This window comes from Rhinolophus sinicus, linkage group LG01, assembly GCF_036562045.2.
Source record: "Rhinolophus sinicus isolate RSC01 linkage group LG01, ASM3656204v1, whole genome shotgun sequence".
In the NCBI taxonomy this organism is placed as follows: Eukaryota; Metazoa; Chordata; class Mammalia; order Chiroptera; family Rhinolophidae; genus Rhinolophus; species Rhinolophus sinicus.
In genome coordinates, this window is record NC_133751.1 from 117521241 (window position 1) to 117538970 (window position 17730).

The window sequence follows — 17730 nt, forward strand, 5'->3', positions numbered from 1 at the left end:
AATTCATAGTTGCTAAAAACTATTAGCAATGGATTTGTTAATGATCTGCTACTTAAGATGCTTTTATTCTTGGAATGTATTCCCTCCTCCCCCAGTTTTTCTAGTTCTTAAGTCATAATGTAATACAGATTTCAAGTAGCTCTGAGCATCTTTCCATTTTCTTTTGTGTGTATTATCTAAGTTTTAAATACTTGAAATCAATTAGTGTCACACTGCGTTGATAAAAGCTGCCATTAATGAGTCCCTTGCCGTGTTTTAGGTGGAGTTCTAGATGTCTTAGCTCCATCCTTCCTAAGGCTCTCCAGTCTTCTTGCAAGATAGGCCCTTTAATTTCCATGTTATAAATGAGGCTGAGATTCACAGAAGTTAAGTACCATGCCCAGTGTCTGTAAGCCAGCACGTTGTGAGTTAGGATTTATACCAGGCCTCCTTTGTCCACGGTCTTTTCCTTATACCATGCTCCTAGGCAGGTAAACTGAGGAGTCTAGTCCTGGGCAGTGTCACGGGGTGCACTCCAGAGCGCAGCGAAATGCCTGTTGTGAGCCACTGACTAACAGGAAGTGGTGTGTTTTCCCGAGGTGTTACTGGGGTTTCCACAGTCACTTCAGCAGAGAGGCAGAGCATTTATACCACAACTTGGAGTCCTCCTACCAGAAGGCTCTGCAGTCCCACTTGAAGAACTCGGACAGCATCGTGTCTTTGCCGCAATCTGATCGCTCGTCTTCTAGCTCTCAAGAGAGTCTGAAGTAAGGGATTCAGGAATGTGAGATTTTATGTTTAAAACTTGGCTGCGTGACAACGCAAATTCTAGGTCTGTCTTGTACATATATGTATGTGCCTGTTACAATTCCCCCTTACTTCAGATGGGTTCGGGGACTAGGTGAGGTGCTGTGGGAATGGGAAGATCTAAGTGGCCTTGGTCTCTGCCATAAGTAGTTTTTAGTTAAATTTATATGGCAGTCCAATTGTATAGTTTTGGAGTGATGTAAGTGAATTATTCAAAACGTCTTCTAAGAGCATGTACGGATTAACTTGGAGACAAGTTTGGAAAGGGAGGGCATTCAAAACCTGGGATATAATGTGTTAATCATCTTCACTTCTAATGTCTGTCTCTAGTTATGACTTTTTTCTGTATGTTGGAGAGATTAGTTGAAAATATAGTGTTAAACCTTTTCTGAAACTGGGAGTTTATAAAATTGTGGCCAACATTACCTGAGAAATTCTGAAAACTCTGAAATAATTATTCATTTTCATAATTTCGAGTTATAGGTTGTGCCTGTATTAATGCAGATCAACTGCACATTTGATAATAAACAGGTGTATGCCTTTACTTTCAGTCGGCCGCTCTCTGCCAAAAGAAGTTCTACTGGAAGTACCAACTCGAGAGGTAAGACTAACGGTGTGGAGATGGTGGTACTCCGGACGTCTCTGCCACTACCGCAGGTGGGCTTGCTGCTCCCACAGGCTGCTCTCAGGGCTGGAAGCCAGCCGCCTGCTCTCAGTGCCGCCTCACGTCTGCAGAGTGTGCCGCTCGGCTCTGCGCCCCTACTGTCCCCAGCGGAGCCCCACTTTCCCAGGACGTTAGCTGTGGGGATACATGGTCAGGATGATGTAGGCAGGCAGAAATTGGGCTCTGGGACCTCTCCTCACACACCTCACCTCTCTCCAGCGTGTGCATACTGCCACAAATAGGCAGCTTCTTCGCTCTGGTCCCCTGGTGAGAGAGAGTAAAGACAGCCCGTGATGCTTTGAGCAGCAGCAGCAGCAGCAGCGTGGTGGCCGTCAGAGTTGGGAGAGGGGAGTGTTTCCTGACGCAGGGGGGCGTCTGGGTCAGAGTGCACACTTTGCCACATTGTGAGGAAACTGGCCCGATCTGAACAATTTTCATTGTTTCACTTCTCACATTAACCAGAAATAGGGTCCAATTCTTTGGGGTTTTATAGTCGTTGATTATAAGAAGACAGATGTGACAGGTGTGTATTCTGCGGTCACTTTTCATTTCCTCAGCATTGGCTGAACTCTCTTCAGTAACCAAGAGAAACGGTTGGTCAGCGCCAACAAAGGTCCAACCTTTGTTAAAACTTGGTATTTGTTGTAAAGAAAAGCAAAACTTATTCTAGTAATGTATGTTTAAAATTCTGGTGTAGTCCTTACTGATGTTTCCGCCTTTCCACTAAAGCTTCTACAGTCAGCACCAAGTCCGCATCAACAACTGGGTCCCTCCAGCGGTCTCGAAGTGACATTGACGTGAACGCAGCAGCCAATGCCAAATCCAAAGTCTCCTCGGCTTCAGGCGCCACACCTTTCAGCTCGGCAGCGGCCTTGCCTCCAGGGTCATATGCATCCTTAGGTAACCAGCCCCCATCTCCTCCCCCCACCCCCACATACTGCTGTTTGAGATGACACTTACCTTTGTGCAAATTTGTTTGTTTAGCTAATTACAAAAAAACGTAATTGAGGAAATTCTCACTGTGGCAGGGCTGATGTTTAAGTGAAAGTGAGTCGGTGCACTCAGTGTTGGTTAACAGCCCCCCCTTTGCTCATTCCGGAGCATCATCCTTTTTAGTGACTAGAAGGTACACTGGTGCTCCCAGGGTGCGTGGCACTGAGCGTCCTTCCCTCACTTCCCCTCCCCCGCCTCCATGGCAGCCCAGCCAGCACCTGAGCCCCCTCCTGTGTAGCTGAAGCTGGGTGTTCTCCCTTCCTGACATTGGTGGGAGCAGATCCAGAATGGTTTAGTGAGGAAGTCTCCAGAGATAGTCATGAAGTGGGGATGTTCTAATCTGAGACTATACCTAGAGTGGGAGAGGTGTGGGGCGGAGGACGGGGATGACAGTCGGGTGATCGTCAGAGGAATGTGGGGGACATGCTAACCACATACCATATCGTACAGAAGAGTTGTCCTTCCACGTGTCACCTTGGGAAGGGCATGCACTTACTCTAACGATAGCCCAAAAGATTAAAAACAAATTCTTGGAAAGGATTAATACCTGGCAGAGTGGTAGGTCAGTGTCTCAGTTTTTCAGCAGACGCTTAACACCTGCTGTATGTAAGGCTGATAGTTTACTTCCTTTTATTTTTGTTAGAGCAAAGTTGTCTGAAGCTGAAATCTGGGGACTTACCTGGATCAGTTTTATTCTGGATTTTATGGAAGTGAATACATTTAAACTTCATGAAACACTGAGACTGAAGTACTTATGTGGCTTACATATTAATTCCAAATTCACTTCTTAAACTAGTGTTCTAAAGACATTTTGCCGTGGAGGCATAATGAGAGAATACCAAGGGAAGGTACGGGCCAGTTGTTTATTAGCTTGGTGCCCTTGAGCAGGCCACGGAATCTTTGAGTCTGTTTTCTCTACCCAGAAATTAGTTGTAATAATAGTCACCTAACTTAGATAAGTGATAGAGATAAATGAAATTATGTGAAAGGGAAAGAAACAGATTATGATAGGAGCATTGTTAGTTTGAAAGGTCCATGTTCTGGAACGTTTGTTAAATCAGTCTTGTTTTCTCTAGGGAAATACCTCATATATGGGTACATTTAGATTGGGAAGAAACCCAACTTCTCTGTCATTTAACTGTTGTAGCATTATATAAGGGTTTTTATGATATTATGTTGCTGTGAAATCAGAGCTCCTGTTCTATGGTGACATAGTTCTGTTAATTTTAGTTGAGTTTTTAAAGTACTTACCTGTGTTTCAATACAATTAATCCACCTTGAGTATTTGTAATTCGTATTTGTTTCATTTCTAGAAAACTTGAGTGAAACCAGCGTTTAGAGTACTCAGTAGCCTTTGTTTTCTGTGCATATTTCAGATATTTTGGTATGGACCATGTAGACTTCCCTCAGTGCTAGTAAAAGCACCGGGGTCTTTTGGTCTCAAGATGTAGAACTGACCTTTTAAAGCACTGATGATAAATTTTTAGCCCAGTATTTGCTCCTCATATAATGAGACTGGAGTATTCCCATTCTGTTACCTTTTCCTGACTACTAGACCTCTAACTTTCCTTATGTCCAAAATAACGAAAAACAGCAACAGCAGAAAACCACCCTGAAGTGTAACATAATCCCACTGAGAAGTTGTCACAGTCAGTCCTTAGGTTATGCATTCCATCTGTGTGGAAGTGTAGCATTAAAGCTGATGATCCTTTTCGAACTTCTAGAGTCCAGACACATGAGGGAAGATGTGGAGTCCGTAGGCCTTGACTCAGGTACCACGCTGTGTAGCTTTGCTGCTGACGTGTAGCTGGGATAGGCGTGCTAGAGCTAGCTAGCTTCTCTGAGCTCTCCTGCCTCTGCCCTTTGGGTGACTCTTTAGTAGTTTAGCTTTTAGTTCTGTGTGTCCCCCACTCACCCCTTCTGCTGGTACTTTGTTCCAAGAAAAAGGAACTCTGAAGAGGATGAGGGTTATCCAAAAGGAAAAACAGCAATCGCTGTCGACTGAGACCTCGTCCTGGACTGCCCTTTTTTGTGTTGTTTTCCAAAGACAAAAGCACAAGATGCTAAACTGATTTCAAGATAAGGCACTTTTACTTGCTTCAGACTCTGCTTTGCTGTTGAACTTGTTTACCTTTTAATTTTATTTTAAATTGTACTTTTGCTTTTTTAGTAGCTAATAACATTCTGCTTTTTAAGTTTTTTTAATGTTACTAACTGTTCCCTGTTATCCCTTCCCTTGTTTTTTAATTTGCTTAAAGATGGTACTGCCACTAAAGCGGAGGGTAAGCGTTTGTTTCTGTGGTAGAGGTGTGTCTCCCTCTCACTGGTCCTCTGTCCTCACCGAGTGCTGCCTCCTGCCCACTTGTGTCCCCGAGGTCCCTGCATGAGACTTTGCACGCTGTTCCCTCCACTCTTCATTCTGTTTCCTGAACTTGTGCCGTACCTCTACCTGAATTCTCTTCCTTTCTTGTTCAGTCGTTGTTCTTGTGAATTGGGGCACTTAAGTATGCTGTATGTGGTTTTCAACTCTGAGCCCACACCGGCGAGGAGACTTGACGTGACATTGTGTGCTGCTGTCGTCCTGGCTGCTTGTCTCAGAGTTTAGTACTCCTGAAGTACCACCTTAGCTTTTATTTCCTTCCCTCTGACTTTTGTGCTTTTGTGGGCCTCTCAGGACTTGCTTTCCTGTTTTGAAAATAAACTTCCATGTCGATTATTCAGGTTAAAGGCTGATAAAGGTTTTCTAGCAGGTAATTTACAGAAAATTTTTAAAAAACATCTCTCTCCATAGAGATGCTACTGATTTACACGATACCGTGTTTATTTGTATCACTGACACATACTCCATTCATTCATTTACTCTCGTTCATTCACTCATCAGTCATGTATTAGACACCTATGTGTTGTGTTCTCTACTACACACAAGGATAAAATGGTAAAAGGAATACACATATCCATATCCACTTGATTTTGCTTTTATGCCATGCTCAGGAAGGGCCTCCTGATTTTGCTTTGTCTTTTGAATTTTAGACATAGCTGTTCCAGTCTGTGCAGGTCTTTGATTAGCACATGCTACACAAGTCATCCTTTGCAAAGTGTCTAGATAGAAAGTGTGGTAATGTTTCACGTATTGAAATTAGAGTTACCTTGTCTGCTAAAGAAGTGGCTTAGACCTCCCAACCCTTAACGCTTAGGACCTGCGGTTTCTGTATGTTATTTAACCACTCTAAAAGACTAGCCTGGGTTTTCCTTGACGTGTGTAGTTCACAGTACTTTAATCCATATTCTGCCTCCTAAAGAACTCAAAAAGGAAAATTAGGAATGGCATTTTGTTCTTTAAGGTGAACATAGTCCCAAGATCAGTGTTCTTCAAACGTAACATAAAAATTAGCTGGATGCTTGCTAAAAGGACAGTCCCATGTCCTCCCCCTGGAAATTCTGATTAAGTTTGGGAGGAGTAGTGGAATATCAGTTGTCAACAAGCTCCACCAGTGATGATTCTTGGGGTTGGAGAAGTTTGTGAAATGAGAAGTATCCAAAGATGAAAAAATGGACAAATAACCTGTGCCATGATGACTCATTTGTGATGGTAGAAGACTGAGGCTGGGTGTGATTTTCATTTTTTAGCTGATCTGAGTAATTTCATATTTCTTCTTCGCAAAGAAACCATCCTAAGTATTTCATCAGCCAATATGGACAGGAAGTGTGGGGGGCGAGGTCCAATAGTGTAGATGGAATGGAAAGGGAAGACATTATGTAGGAAATTACATTTTTTTCCAGCATGCCCTGATTTCATATGCCTATATAACAGAATTGAAATCAGCCTGTGAGTCTGGCCAGCACTAGGAATTTTTCACTTTTTTTTCTTCTGATCAGTTTTCTTTTTTACCAATTCGGAGTGAGGTCAGAAGTCTGCCTGCTTGATTATTTGCAAAAGACTATATGAGCAAGAAGTCTCTGGTTCTCCTTCTGGCCGGGAAACGGGAGAATGACCTGTGGGCCCTTAACTGTATAGAGTTTAGAGTCAGACAGAGGAGAACCTTCCTGTGGGGAACCCAGTGAGCCTTGGTCTCTGCGTCCGAGGGCTGTGCGGGCTGTTGCAGAACTGACTAGTCAGAGCTTTGAGCCCCGGAGGACGAGGAGAGGGAAAGGAGAGATGGCCCTGGTAGACCTGTAAACTCGAGCAAGTCTAGGCTGTCATTTGTTTGTTGCAGCAATGAAACTTGGCAGTGATGCTTAGAAAAGCCACAGATGGTGATTAGAAAAAGGCAGCAGTAAATATCACTTAGTGTCTTGTCATGAGTTTCCTATCAGAGTTTTTGCAATTATTATGGGCCTTTAAAAAAATTTGTTAATAAGTCTGTTAAATAGTTTACTGTCTAGCTCCTGAGATAAGAAGAGGTAGGTACTGTCATTATTAGGAAGCAGAGAGATGATTTTTGAATCAGTACTTGGATGCTCTAAATTCAAAATTCTGATAATACATTTGCATTCTGGCAAATTCATTATTATAGTAATTGAGAAAAATATATATTCTTTGGGAGTTATTTCTAACATTTATGACTAATCAGAAAAATATTTTTTGTGAAGAACTGAAAACTCAACTTTTGAACAAAAGTTTACTTCCAGGTTATCTTATATGACTTGTGGGTACTGGCTTAACTGATGGGTTCAGAGAATAGATAAATCATATGATACTAAGTGTAGTCAAAGACCATGCTTAACTCTTCGTGACTTTAAGATTACATAATAAAAACTATGCAGCCTTGTCTGCGTTTCAGGAAAAAGAACTTAGGTTATAGTTCAGTTTTACTGGGAAATACAACATTTGGTATTGCTATGTATTTATCTAAGAATTCTAAATTTTAAGTGATTGGCTTTTTTTACACAATGAAAAAAATATGTCTGTATGTAAAAATAAAAGAGTGTTAAGCTTTTATCTTTAAAACATCTGAGGAAAGCTGTCATTTTGGGGGACTACTTGTAGGTAGCAAACTTTACAACTGATCTACTTCCCCAAATTTAATTTTGATTCTGTCAAAAATGCTACATGTGAGTAGAAGTTGGTTTAATGTGCCCCCAAGCAATGAGTCATGAAACAGATATGTCTGCCCAGATGTCCCCATGTGACGAGAGTTGAGATTTACCTAGGAGACCTTTTAGTTTTTATAACCTCTAAATTGAGAATTGGCTGAAATTTTGAAACACATGGGGGACAACAAACCCCAGTGATAAGAGGCTACCTAGGGATTTTTAATTGTCTTAGGCTACACTGAATATGGGAAAGCCATGCCTTCAGATTAAACCCGGGCACAGGTTTAATTTTCCATTTTGAGGGCTTTTCTGGAAGAATGGCAACATGATTGAAAAAAATTCTTCAGCAGCACTATTAAAAAGCCATGAGATACGGATATTTCTCCTTTCACTCCTCTTAAAATTCTGCTTTCGTCGTGGCCTGCTTTTCTCTGGGAGGTAAGTTTGTTGGCTGACGCTTGTCCCTCCCCGCAGATGTTTTTCCTGTTGTATAGTTGTCTGCTGTCTCTTATTTCTATTTCTCTTACTGTGATGATTTTCTTCTTTTTACATTTACTTTCTCTGCATAACACAGTATGAATAAATATGAATATGTCATTAATAAGTCATAATACCAAACTGAAGTATATTTTTACTGTTTGTTGCATTTATTGAGTAGGCTTTGTTTTTCCTGAAGACCACAGACTATTTTATCCCATCTCTTTAAAACATATACAGGCACTTATACCGTGTTTCCCCGAAAATAAGACCTAGCCGGATAATTAGCTCTAATGCGTCTTTTGGAGCAAAAATTAATATAAGACCCAGTCTTATTTTACTATAAGACCAGGTATAACATAACATCACATCACATCACATCACATCACATCACATCACATCACATCACAACATAACAACATAACATTATATAATATATAACAACATAACATAATATAATATATAAATAATATATAATACCGGGTATAATATAATATGATATAATATAATGTAATGTAATACAATACAGTATAAAAGATCGGATCTTATAGTAAAATAAGACCAGGTCTTATATTAATTTTTCCTCCAAAAGTTGCATTTGAGCTGATTGTTCGGCTGGGTCTTGTTTTCGGTGAAACATGCTAATTTTCACTCCCACGAACAATGAAAAGAGTGCCTGTTTCCTACATGCCAGAATATTAGCAAGTTCTTAGATTTTTGCCAGTCTGATAGGCGATAAATCGCATTCTTAATGTTGTTTTAATTGGTGAGTGAGGCTGAATACTATTTCGTACATATAAGAGCCATTTCTATTTTCTATTAACTGTCCATTCTTAGCCTTTGTCCATTCTTTATTGGGTTGTGGCAGTGGTGTGTTGGAACTGGCTTGAACCAGTTCATGAGAGCCAATTGTATGTTTTCAGGAGTTTTGTAAGCTGGTTGACATATCAGTAGCCTGAAATTGACCATAGTGGGAACATTTATACCGGGGAAATTGCAAAACACCACAAACCAGCAGTATCCCTCCCCGCCAGCCAATTTTTTAACATTTACTAGCATACCACTGATTGTTGGATTTCTTATTGATTCCAGAAATCTCTTATATGTTAAGGAAATTAGCCCTTTGTGATAAAAAATTACAAGTAATTTTTCCCAGTTTCTCATTTTCTTGAATTTGCTCAGTTTTTTTTGTTTTTCGGGGTTTATATTTTTTTGTTTTTCTTTTGTTTTTTTTTGCCATGCTGAGGTTTTAAAAAAATTTAGTGAAATTTAGCAATCTTTTCTTTTAATGGCTTTTAGTTGAAATGGACTTCTCCACTAGACATTACAAAGGAATTCTCCTATGTTTTCTTTTAGAACTTTTATGGTTTCATATTTCACATTTTAATCTTAGGTCCCTTTGCTATTTTGCATGGTATAAAGTGTGAATTATAGATCCAACTTATTTTTCCAAAGCAAAACATTAGCAAATGATATCTAGTAATGTATTTTTAAAAAAGCAACACATTGCATGGAACTACATACCAATCCTTGTGGAGTGACGCAGAAACAGTGTTTAGAGGGAAATTCATAGCCTTAAGTTTACTTTGGAAGAAAAACTGAATTAGGAATTTGTTTCCAGTGTGACAGAAAAAGAACAGAATAAACCCAGAGACGAGTATGAAGGAATTAATAAACACAAAAGTTAATGAAATAGGAATTAAACATTTACTAGATAGGATTAAGAAGTATAAAATTTGATTCTTTGAAAATACTAATAAAATAGGCAAACTTCATGGACTTGGAACGGACTTGGAAGTCCATTCCAAGCTTAACAAGGAAAGGTCAATTGAAATAGAAAAAAAGTACAGACAAACTATTAACAATTATAAAGTACACATAAGTATGGATAAGTAGAGCTCTAAAGGGTAATAGAAAACTATGACAACTAACAATTATAAAACAAATTGTATAAGTTTCTAGAAAAACCAAAACAGTTTCTTCAAGAAGAAACAAAAAAAATGAGTAGTTTTAAGAGTAGTCATTAAATAATTTGAGTCAGTACTTAAAAGTTTATCCCCCCTACCAAAAAGTAATTCATTAATTAAAACAGAAAAGATATCCCCCAAACCCCTACCGTGCTCACATGACTATATATACAAGTTGTATGAAGCATTGTATAATTCCAGTTTTACGTAAACTCAGAATAGACTGAGGGAATACTTCCCTCACTGGTTTATGTAGCTGGTGGGAGCTTGGTGCTGTAATCAGGTAAGGTACAATATAAACGTTCTATGTATGTGAGTGTGTACATAGTGACCGTGGATGTTTAGCCTAGGTTATTTTTTTGGGGGGGCTTTGTTTTTTAAAGATTTTATTGGGGAAGGGGAACAGGGCTTTATTGGGGAACAGTGTGTACTTCCAGGACTTTTTCCAAGTTAAGTTGTTGTCGTTTCGATCTTAGTTGTGGAGGGCACAGCTCAGCTCCGGGTCCAGTTGCCATTGCTAGTTGCAGGGGGCGCAGCCCGCTATCCCTCAGGGGAGTCGAACCGGCAACCTTGTGGTTGAGAGCCCACTGGCCCACGTGGGAATCAGACCGGCAGCCTTCGGCATTAGGAGCACGGAGCTCCAGCCGCCTGAGCCACCGGGCTGGCCCCTAACCTAGATTTTATAGTTTAAAAATTTACTGATACCGCTCCGCGCAGTAGGAGAAGGAGCCTCTTCTCTCAGAAAATGCAGACAGAGCATTTAAAAAATTCAACAAACATTTTTGACAGAAATTCTTAGCAATTAGGAATAGGAGTTTTCTTAACCTGTTGAAATATCAAACTTTTTGTGAAATTCCACAATTTCATTTTTTAAATGTGGCTCAAGGAAATACAGCCTGCCCTCGTGCTTTTCGTTAGCATTGTACTGTATGTCCAAGACCGCAGGATAGAGGCAGAGAAATGAAATGGCAGAATTTCAAGGGAAAAAAACCGAAGTCTTATTTGTGAATGATACTCTATTTAGATAACCCCAAAGAATCTACATATAAATTAGTAGAATTAATAAAAGTTTAACAAGGACAAAATATAAAGATTAATTATACTCTTTATTTGCTGACAAGTTAGAAAATATAATTTAATAAAATATATATAGTAAACTAAGATTCCTTTGAATAAGTCTATAAAAATTGAGCAGTACTTTTGGAAAATACTGGAAGCTTTATTGAAAGACATTGAAGAAAATGAAATGAAACAGTCATGAGCGGAAAGATCATTATCATAATAGCTGTCTTTTTTCCCCCCAAATTAATCCAAAATTCCACAAAATAGCAGTCAGGATTTCAACAGATCTTATTGTATCTTCACCTGCATATGGAGGAGAGCAAAGGGCCTTAGGACAAAGTGGGTGATTTGCCCTAATTAGCAAGACTTTTTACCAAGTTCATCACAGCCTTGTGATGTTGCACGGACACACGGACTCCTGGACAGAGAGACAGCTGAGACAGACCTGTGCTTGTGTTCTGCAGGTACTTGGTAATGATGAGGATGGCTCTGCAGATCAGCAGGAAAGGGGTTAAGTAAATTGATCTGGACGTTGGTTAGTCACGTGGAAAAAATAATACGGATCTCTCCTTTACCTCTGACAGAAAAGTCAATTCCATAAGTGACCTCAAAAAAATTTTGAGCAAAACAGTAAGTTTTGGGAAAATACATACCCTATGATATACTTAAAAACATATAAAATATAAAAAATAATGCCATCTATTTCTTATAGTCATGCAACTATATGTACTATTGAAAATATAAAGAAGAACACTGGCTTTAGGATCATGTTACCAAATGTTGGGGGAAGGTGGAGGATTCAGGAACGTTAGTAAAGATTTATTTTTTAAGCTGAATGGATGTGTATGTTCATTAAAGAATCATTTTGTGGCCTAAATATTTTAATAAATTTAAACAAGAAATTCAATCATTTTTTCACGTTCCCATTGCCTTGGTTATTGCCTAAATTAGCTCGGTGACTTCTTAGGAAAGTCAAATGTCCTTACTTTAGAGGCCAGCCAGCCAGACACCGGTATCCATTTATTCATTTGATCTTGAACAAATGAATTAATCTCCCTGTTTCTCTGTTTTCTTATCTGTAAAATGGGAATAATTAGTTACATGTTGTTGTAAGGATTCTGAGTTCACACGTATACACTTTTAGTGTAATATATGGTATAGCTCTTAATTTTATTGTAGATTCTAGAATTTGTATGTCTTTTTCTTAAACCGCTATTAAAAGTCATCGATTCTAGTTTTAATTTTTTTTAATGCATTGCTTTCTTTTATTGTTCCTTACCTCCCTTTCTTGAACCTTTTTCAAGCTTTAAGGTTTGTTTTTCTGTATTACTTTTCTGTACGTTTTCTCAGATGATGAGACAGAAGTGAGTTTGAACAATATGAGAAGCCAATGAGGGTTCAGATTGGTTTGTTTTTCCCTATCAAGATTGCTATTCTGATTGAATTATGGCAGCAGAGGCATTTTGGTACCCCTCTGAAACCGCAGAAGCCCTGAATTTAAAAGTTTAATCCCTAATCATACTTGTTTGATCATCAATAATTTTGCATTTCCGAATTCATTTTTATTTTTATGATTTCATGATTTAATAACTGGAGTTAACAGATTGCTTTACTTAAGAGTGGCAAATTCTTTTCATAAATGCCTACAAGATTGCATTATTTTTAGGTCATCGTTTCTCTAGGTACTCCTAATACTGATTCTTTTTATCTTCATTTTCTGTAGCCTAGAAATTTATTGGCATACTTCTTTAAAATAGGAGTTGAATGCTACATATCAAAACACACTTATTCTCCACATGCTGTAGCTTTTGTTGGTTGCTGAGTGTTTTGCATTTACTCTTTTTTCTATAGTATTTTTCTTAAGATGACAGCTAACATTTTCATTTCTGTTTCTAGAAATTTGATATGTTTGTAGACAACAAAAAATAGACAATTTAATCTGAAAAAAATTGTGGGAAAAGTCCTCAAATGGTCATCACCTCCTCATCTGAAAATATAATATGCTAAAATAATTGAAACATAAGCCCCTGATAAGGTCATGACTCCCTCTCAGGAGTTCCTAAGGTATCTGTAGAATTTGTGTGTACAGATCGTGCACATGCCCACGCACAGGGCAGCGTGTTGGGACTACCTGTGAAGAAGACCTGCACCCCCTGTCAGGGCCCCTTGCTCTTGGTGTGGGTTGTTTTCTTGTATAGGTTGCACTTACTGAAAACCTGTGGAAACACTGTTTTTACTGTATCCTCCAGGTCGGATCCGCACAAGAAGGCAAAATTCTGGGAGTGCCACCAATGTCGCCTCTATACCTTCTGATAATCGAGGTCGCAGCCGCGCCAAAGTGGTTTCACAGTCCCAGCGTAAGAAGTATATTTTATGCTCTCTGTTGTCTTAGTTTATTCAGCAGCCCATTCTGCAGTTTAAAAAGTTACGGTATTTGCATTGACTTCAGGGAAAAACACATTTTTGTGGCTCTAAGATGCTGCAAGTAATCGTGATGTTTGTTGGGTAAGCTTACAAAATGGGGCTATTCAAGTATACTTTTGTCTCCTGTCCAGGTGATTTAAATTTTTTGTCATTCAGCATTAAACATTAAAATGTACTTTCTCTCCCTCTCCTTAAGCCTCTCCAATTGAAACATACCTGGACTGTGACCCATTTTCTCTTGCTAAGCAGTCCTTCTGATGTAATTTAAGAGCATCAGTACCTGGGGAGGTGACTGTTAGGCCGAGTTGTCTTTCCAGCAGCCATAAGTAAATCCATTAAAAGCTCACCCCTCTAGCCCTCTGTTCTAACACTGCAGCCTGCTTCTCTCCCTGCCTGTGTGGGTTCTCGCTTTGCACATCTGCTCTTGCCGCCATTACTTCTTCTCTGTATATGTTGAGTCACTTGGTCTGTTACCTGAGCCCTGAAAGCAGCCATAGATGGTATGTGTAGTCTTATCATTCTTAGGATCCAACCCTGGTGTCCTACACCCAGCTCCATGGGAATTGGAGTCCCCTGCTCTGTGTCTGTGCACGTGGAGTAGGGCTGGGTGTCGGGATTCTCTGGGCAAGGGGAGCGTGGTGGAGAGGAGGTCCCCTTCCCCAGGAGCAGCGCTCTTCGGTGGTTGTGTGCCTGCCTCCTCATGTAGAGAGCACTTAGTCTGCAGCCGAACCGTAGGTTGTCTCTTAGTATTTCGAATGTCTTTCTCAGCTCCTGAATTTAGACGCTTTTCCATGTCCCTTTGACAGCTATAGTCCTTATGTTAAACAAGCTTATATCATTTCTGAAAAGAAAGTGCAAGGTCAGTCAAATTGCGGCCTTCAGTGAGGCTACAGAACCCAGGCTTGTCTGACAGAAGCCCATGCTTCTACACCACACTACACAACACAACATAGGCTGTGCAGGTGTGGCCCAGAAGCTTCTAGAACCTGGGGAACAATATCCTGGCTCTGGTTATTCTGTTGAACCCTAGTGATTCCTGGAGGCACAAATGCATATAATACTCTGGTCACGGTCCCTGTTCTTTCAACTTCAATATGTTGGAGTTGGGTTGATTAAAAATGTCTAGCCCTTTAGCTGTACAGTGTTATTTTCTTTCTTAGAAAATGAGGGTTGAACACTATTTCACATTTCTTCATTTATGTCTGCTATGTATTGGCATTGCCCTCTGCAGTGGTCCCTGTTCTAGCTGGGCCCTCTGCTTAAGAGGTGGTGAAGATTCAAGTTCCTTCTGGAGTGGGGGTAAGGGTGATTACAGAGCTTTAATTCCTCAGTCTTAATAAAAACACTGTACCCTGCTTTAGGGCTCCACTTTAAAAACTCTTCAGTTTTACTTTACTCACCAAATTTAACTCACAGGGAGCGGGAGACAACATCAACAAATGATCAAGGCTGGATCTTCATCTTATGCATATAAGTTAAATATTTTAAAAAATTATTTTGATATGTAAATATGAGCGCATTTATGTATTTTACAAATGTAGATATACTGGCCTTAAAAGTCCTGGTTTAATAGTGAGTAGATTTCATGTATATTAGATTCAGGGTCAACAGTTGACATATTTTAAGTATTTGAGGATTTTAAATATTTGAGGATTTAAATATTTGAGGGTTAATATTAAAATATTTGAGGATTTGGCATAGGGCATTCAGGTGAAACTAGTAATAGCAGCTCCTTTGAAAGCATTGATGTTTATTGAGCACTCCCTACATGATAAGCCCTGTTTAAGGTGGTAGTGATACACAAATTAGTAAGATACAGTCACTTCCATTGGGTTGCTAGGGGCTAGAGAGTAGATGTGTTCCCGGAGGGTAATACTTGTCTTACTCTTCTCTGCATCTCCTACACCAAGCACTGTGCCTGGCACATTGTAGGTTTGTAGGTGTTTTGTGAACAGATCAGAAATAAATGCTAACATGGTATGATACGTATAAAATAAACGTAAATACAAAACTAGACTAGGAGGAACAAGTCCTAAAAAAATAGCTATTTTGCTAATGTGTTTGTGAACAAAAACATGCTGTTGTGTTTGCATGCTGACCTTGTGTATTGTGTTATTGTCTTTTAATCCACTTTTTGCCTGTTCTTTGGTCTGCTCTCATAATCAAGGATCCAGATCTGCTAATCCTGCTGGTGGTAAGCCATTTCTCTTCTTGCCCCCTCCTTTTTATTTTGGCATTCTCCCTCACCCCCCGTGTTCTTTGCACACTATTAATTTCTGTCTTTATTATGAGCTTAGTTAATCCTTCTGCTTTTGTTCTGTATGTGCAAATTCTAGAGTTTGAAATGGATTTCTTTTCTCCTTTTTACACGGCTTCATACTTAATAGTTTATTTGTGTGCTCAAACTTTATGGGCAAAATTGATAGATCATGAGGTGGGTTCTTCATGGTAATGTGTACTTGTGATTTTTACAAGGAATTTTACTTTAAATTATAGTTAAATCATTATAAAGTACTAATTTTTCTGAGTAGTCACCTTAGTGATTCATTTGAATGATGGATGTGTGTGTGTGCATGTGTGTGAAGTATGTGTGTGCTTAATTTCCAGCTAAGTGTTACTTCAAAGATTTTTACCTTTGGGTCATCCTGACTTGGTAAATAATAGAGTGTTTGTTATGTTTTAGAATTTTATTGCCTTCCTTAATTAAGAAGATGATCTATCTAAGTAAATGACTACCATTCGGGTGTATTGGTATAATCCTTAAAAATTTCCTGTTTTCCCTATAATTTTGTCCCACAAGACATTGTTATTTAGGTATGTAGCCACTTAATCATAATAAAAATTACTAACCATATATCATTTGTTTTTAATTTCTAATTTTATTATATACATCTCAGGGAATGTGGTCTATATGATTTCTCCTTTTTAATAGATGAATTGTCTAGCTATATTTGTTATGATTACTCATACATTTGAGTTTATTCCTACTATCTTATTTGGTGATTTTTTTTTTTTTTTTTTTACCGTGTTTCTAGTTACTTTAGCCCCTTTCTCCCTCCCTTCTGTTTGTTAGATTAATGGAGTTTTCTTGGATCCATTTTCTACCACTAATGTTTAAGAAATTTCTGTTACATTTATATTTCTATCTTCCAGCAGTTATACTTAAAATTTTGGCATATCAGCTCTTACAGAATTAAAAAAAAGAACCAAAACAGTAAACAAACACCTTTGTGGTTATTTCTGGAAATTCGCTGCGGAACGGGGAGGCTGTTAGTACTCAGCCTCAGCCTGCTCTTTCGACAGAGAAATTTGCAGTCATTTTTGTAGCGCTCCACCAGTAATTCTTCTATGTATAAATATTCTTTTAGGATAATTTGATGTTCTTTTATGCTCCTACTTTTTTAAAAAATATTAGTACTACCACCAACTACAAGACTATTTTAATGTAAAATTCTCTTAGTATTTGATCCAAATTAGTGTGTGAACTGGCTTCTGAAACTACTGTAATTTATTCCCTGATTAAATTGATTATTCAATTGTATTTTGCTTCATTTTTAGCTGGCAGCCGGTCAAGTTCTCCAGGGAAATTGTTGGGAAGTGGTTATAGTGGCCTTGCTGGAGGTTCCTCAAGAGGCCCACCTGTGACATCCTCTTCAGAAAAGCGAAGCAAGATTCCCAGGAGTCAGGGATGTAGCCGAGAAACAAGTCCAAACCGAATAGGATTAGGTAAGGATTCTCAAAGACCTTGGAACACCATTCCCAACTTGGTCATAATTTTGACTATAATCTAATGAATTTTTCTAATGTAGGAAATAGAGATCTATTTTGAACTGAAGATGTCATTTTGCCTGTGTTAAGACATTTCAATTTGTGCATTTTACAGTTTACGGCATGTTCAGGTTTCAGTTATAACTTAAAAACGTGTGGGCTTACTATTCAAATTGATGTGAAAGAATTGTGGCATTGTGGGCTTTTGTGTTTCGGAGTCATTTTGCAAAGGATTACAATTGAGGGAGTGGGCAGGATTTTTTCATCATTAGAAGCAATATTGCTTTTCATTTTTCTTTCACTGATTAGCACTAAGTACCCGTTAACATAAATTTTCAAAAGCAATTTAAAGGGTCCACATTCATTTTGATCCTGGTCTTCTGTAACCTAACTGGTGAAACTTATGTTCAAAGAATATGTATGGTTACTTTTGACATAGTATTGTTCAAACATGAAAACTAGGAATAAATGAAACCCGAATATATACTATTTATTTTTGTGTTGTAGTATTTAGTTTCTTTGTAATAGTATTTAGAATTATACGAATTGCTCTCA

The 17730-nt window shown here is 38.8% G+C and overlaps 1 protein-coding gene across 32 annotated transcripts in view; it reads left to right on the plus strand.

Annotated features, from left to right (window-relative positions):
• CLASP1 (cytoplasmic linker associated protein 1) overlaps positions 1–17730 on the plus strand; it is a 247672-nt gene that overhangs the window by 144513 nt on the left and 85429 nt on the right. For 9 of the 32 annotated variants that reach the window (XM_074334995.1, XM_074335073.1, XM_074335009.1 and 6 more), the window contains exons 17-24: positions 579–746; positions 1338–1387; positions 2180–2350; positions 4168–4215; positions 4702–4725; positions 13233–13340; positions 15575–15601; positions 16966–17133. In XM_074334995.1, coding sequence (XP_074191096.1) covers positions 579–746; positions 1338–1387; positions 2180–2350; positions 4168–4215; positions 4702–4725; positions 13233–13340; positions 15575–15601; positions 16966–17133 — 764 coding nt within the window. The remainder of the gene's footprint in view (positions 1–578; positions 747–1337; positions 1388–2179; positions 2351–4167; positions 4216–4701; positions 4726–13232; positions 13341–15574; positions 15602–16965; positions 17134–17730) is intronic. The other 23 variants (XM_074335038.1, XM_074335101.1, XM_074335113.1 and 20 more) reach the window with 6 other exon arrangements.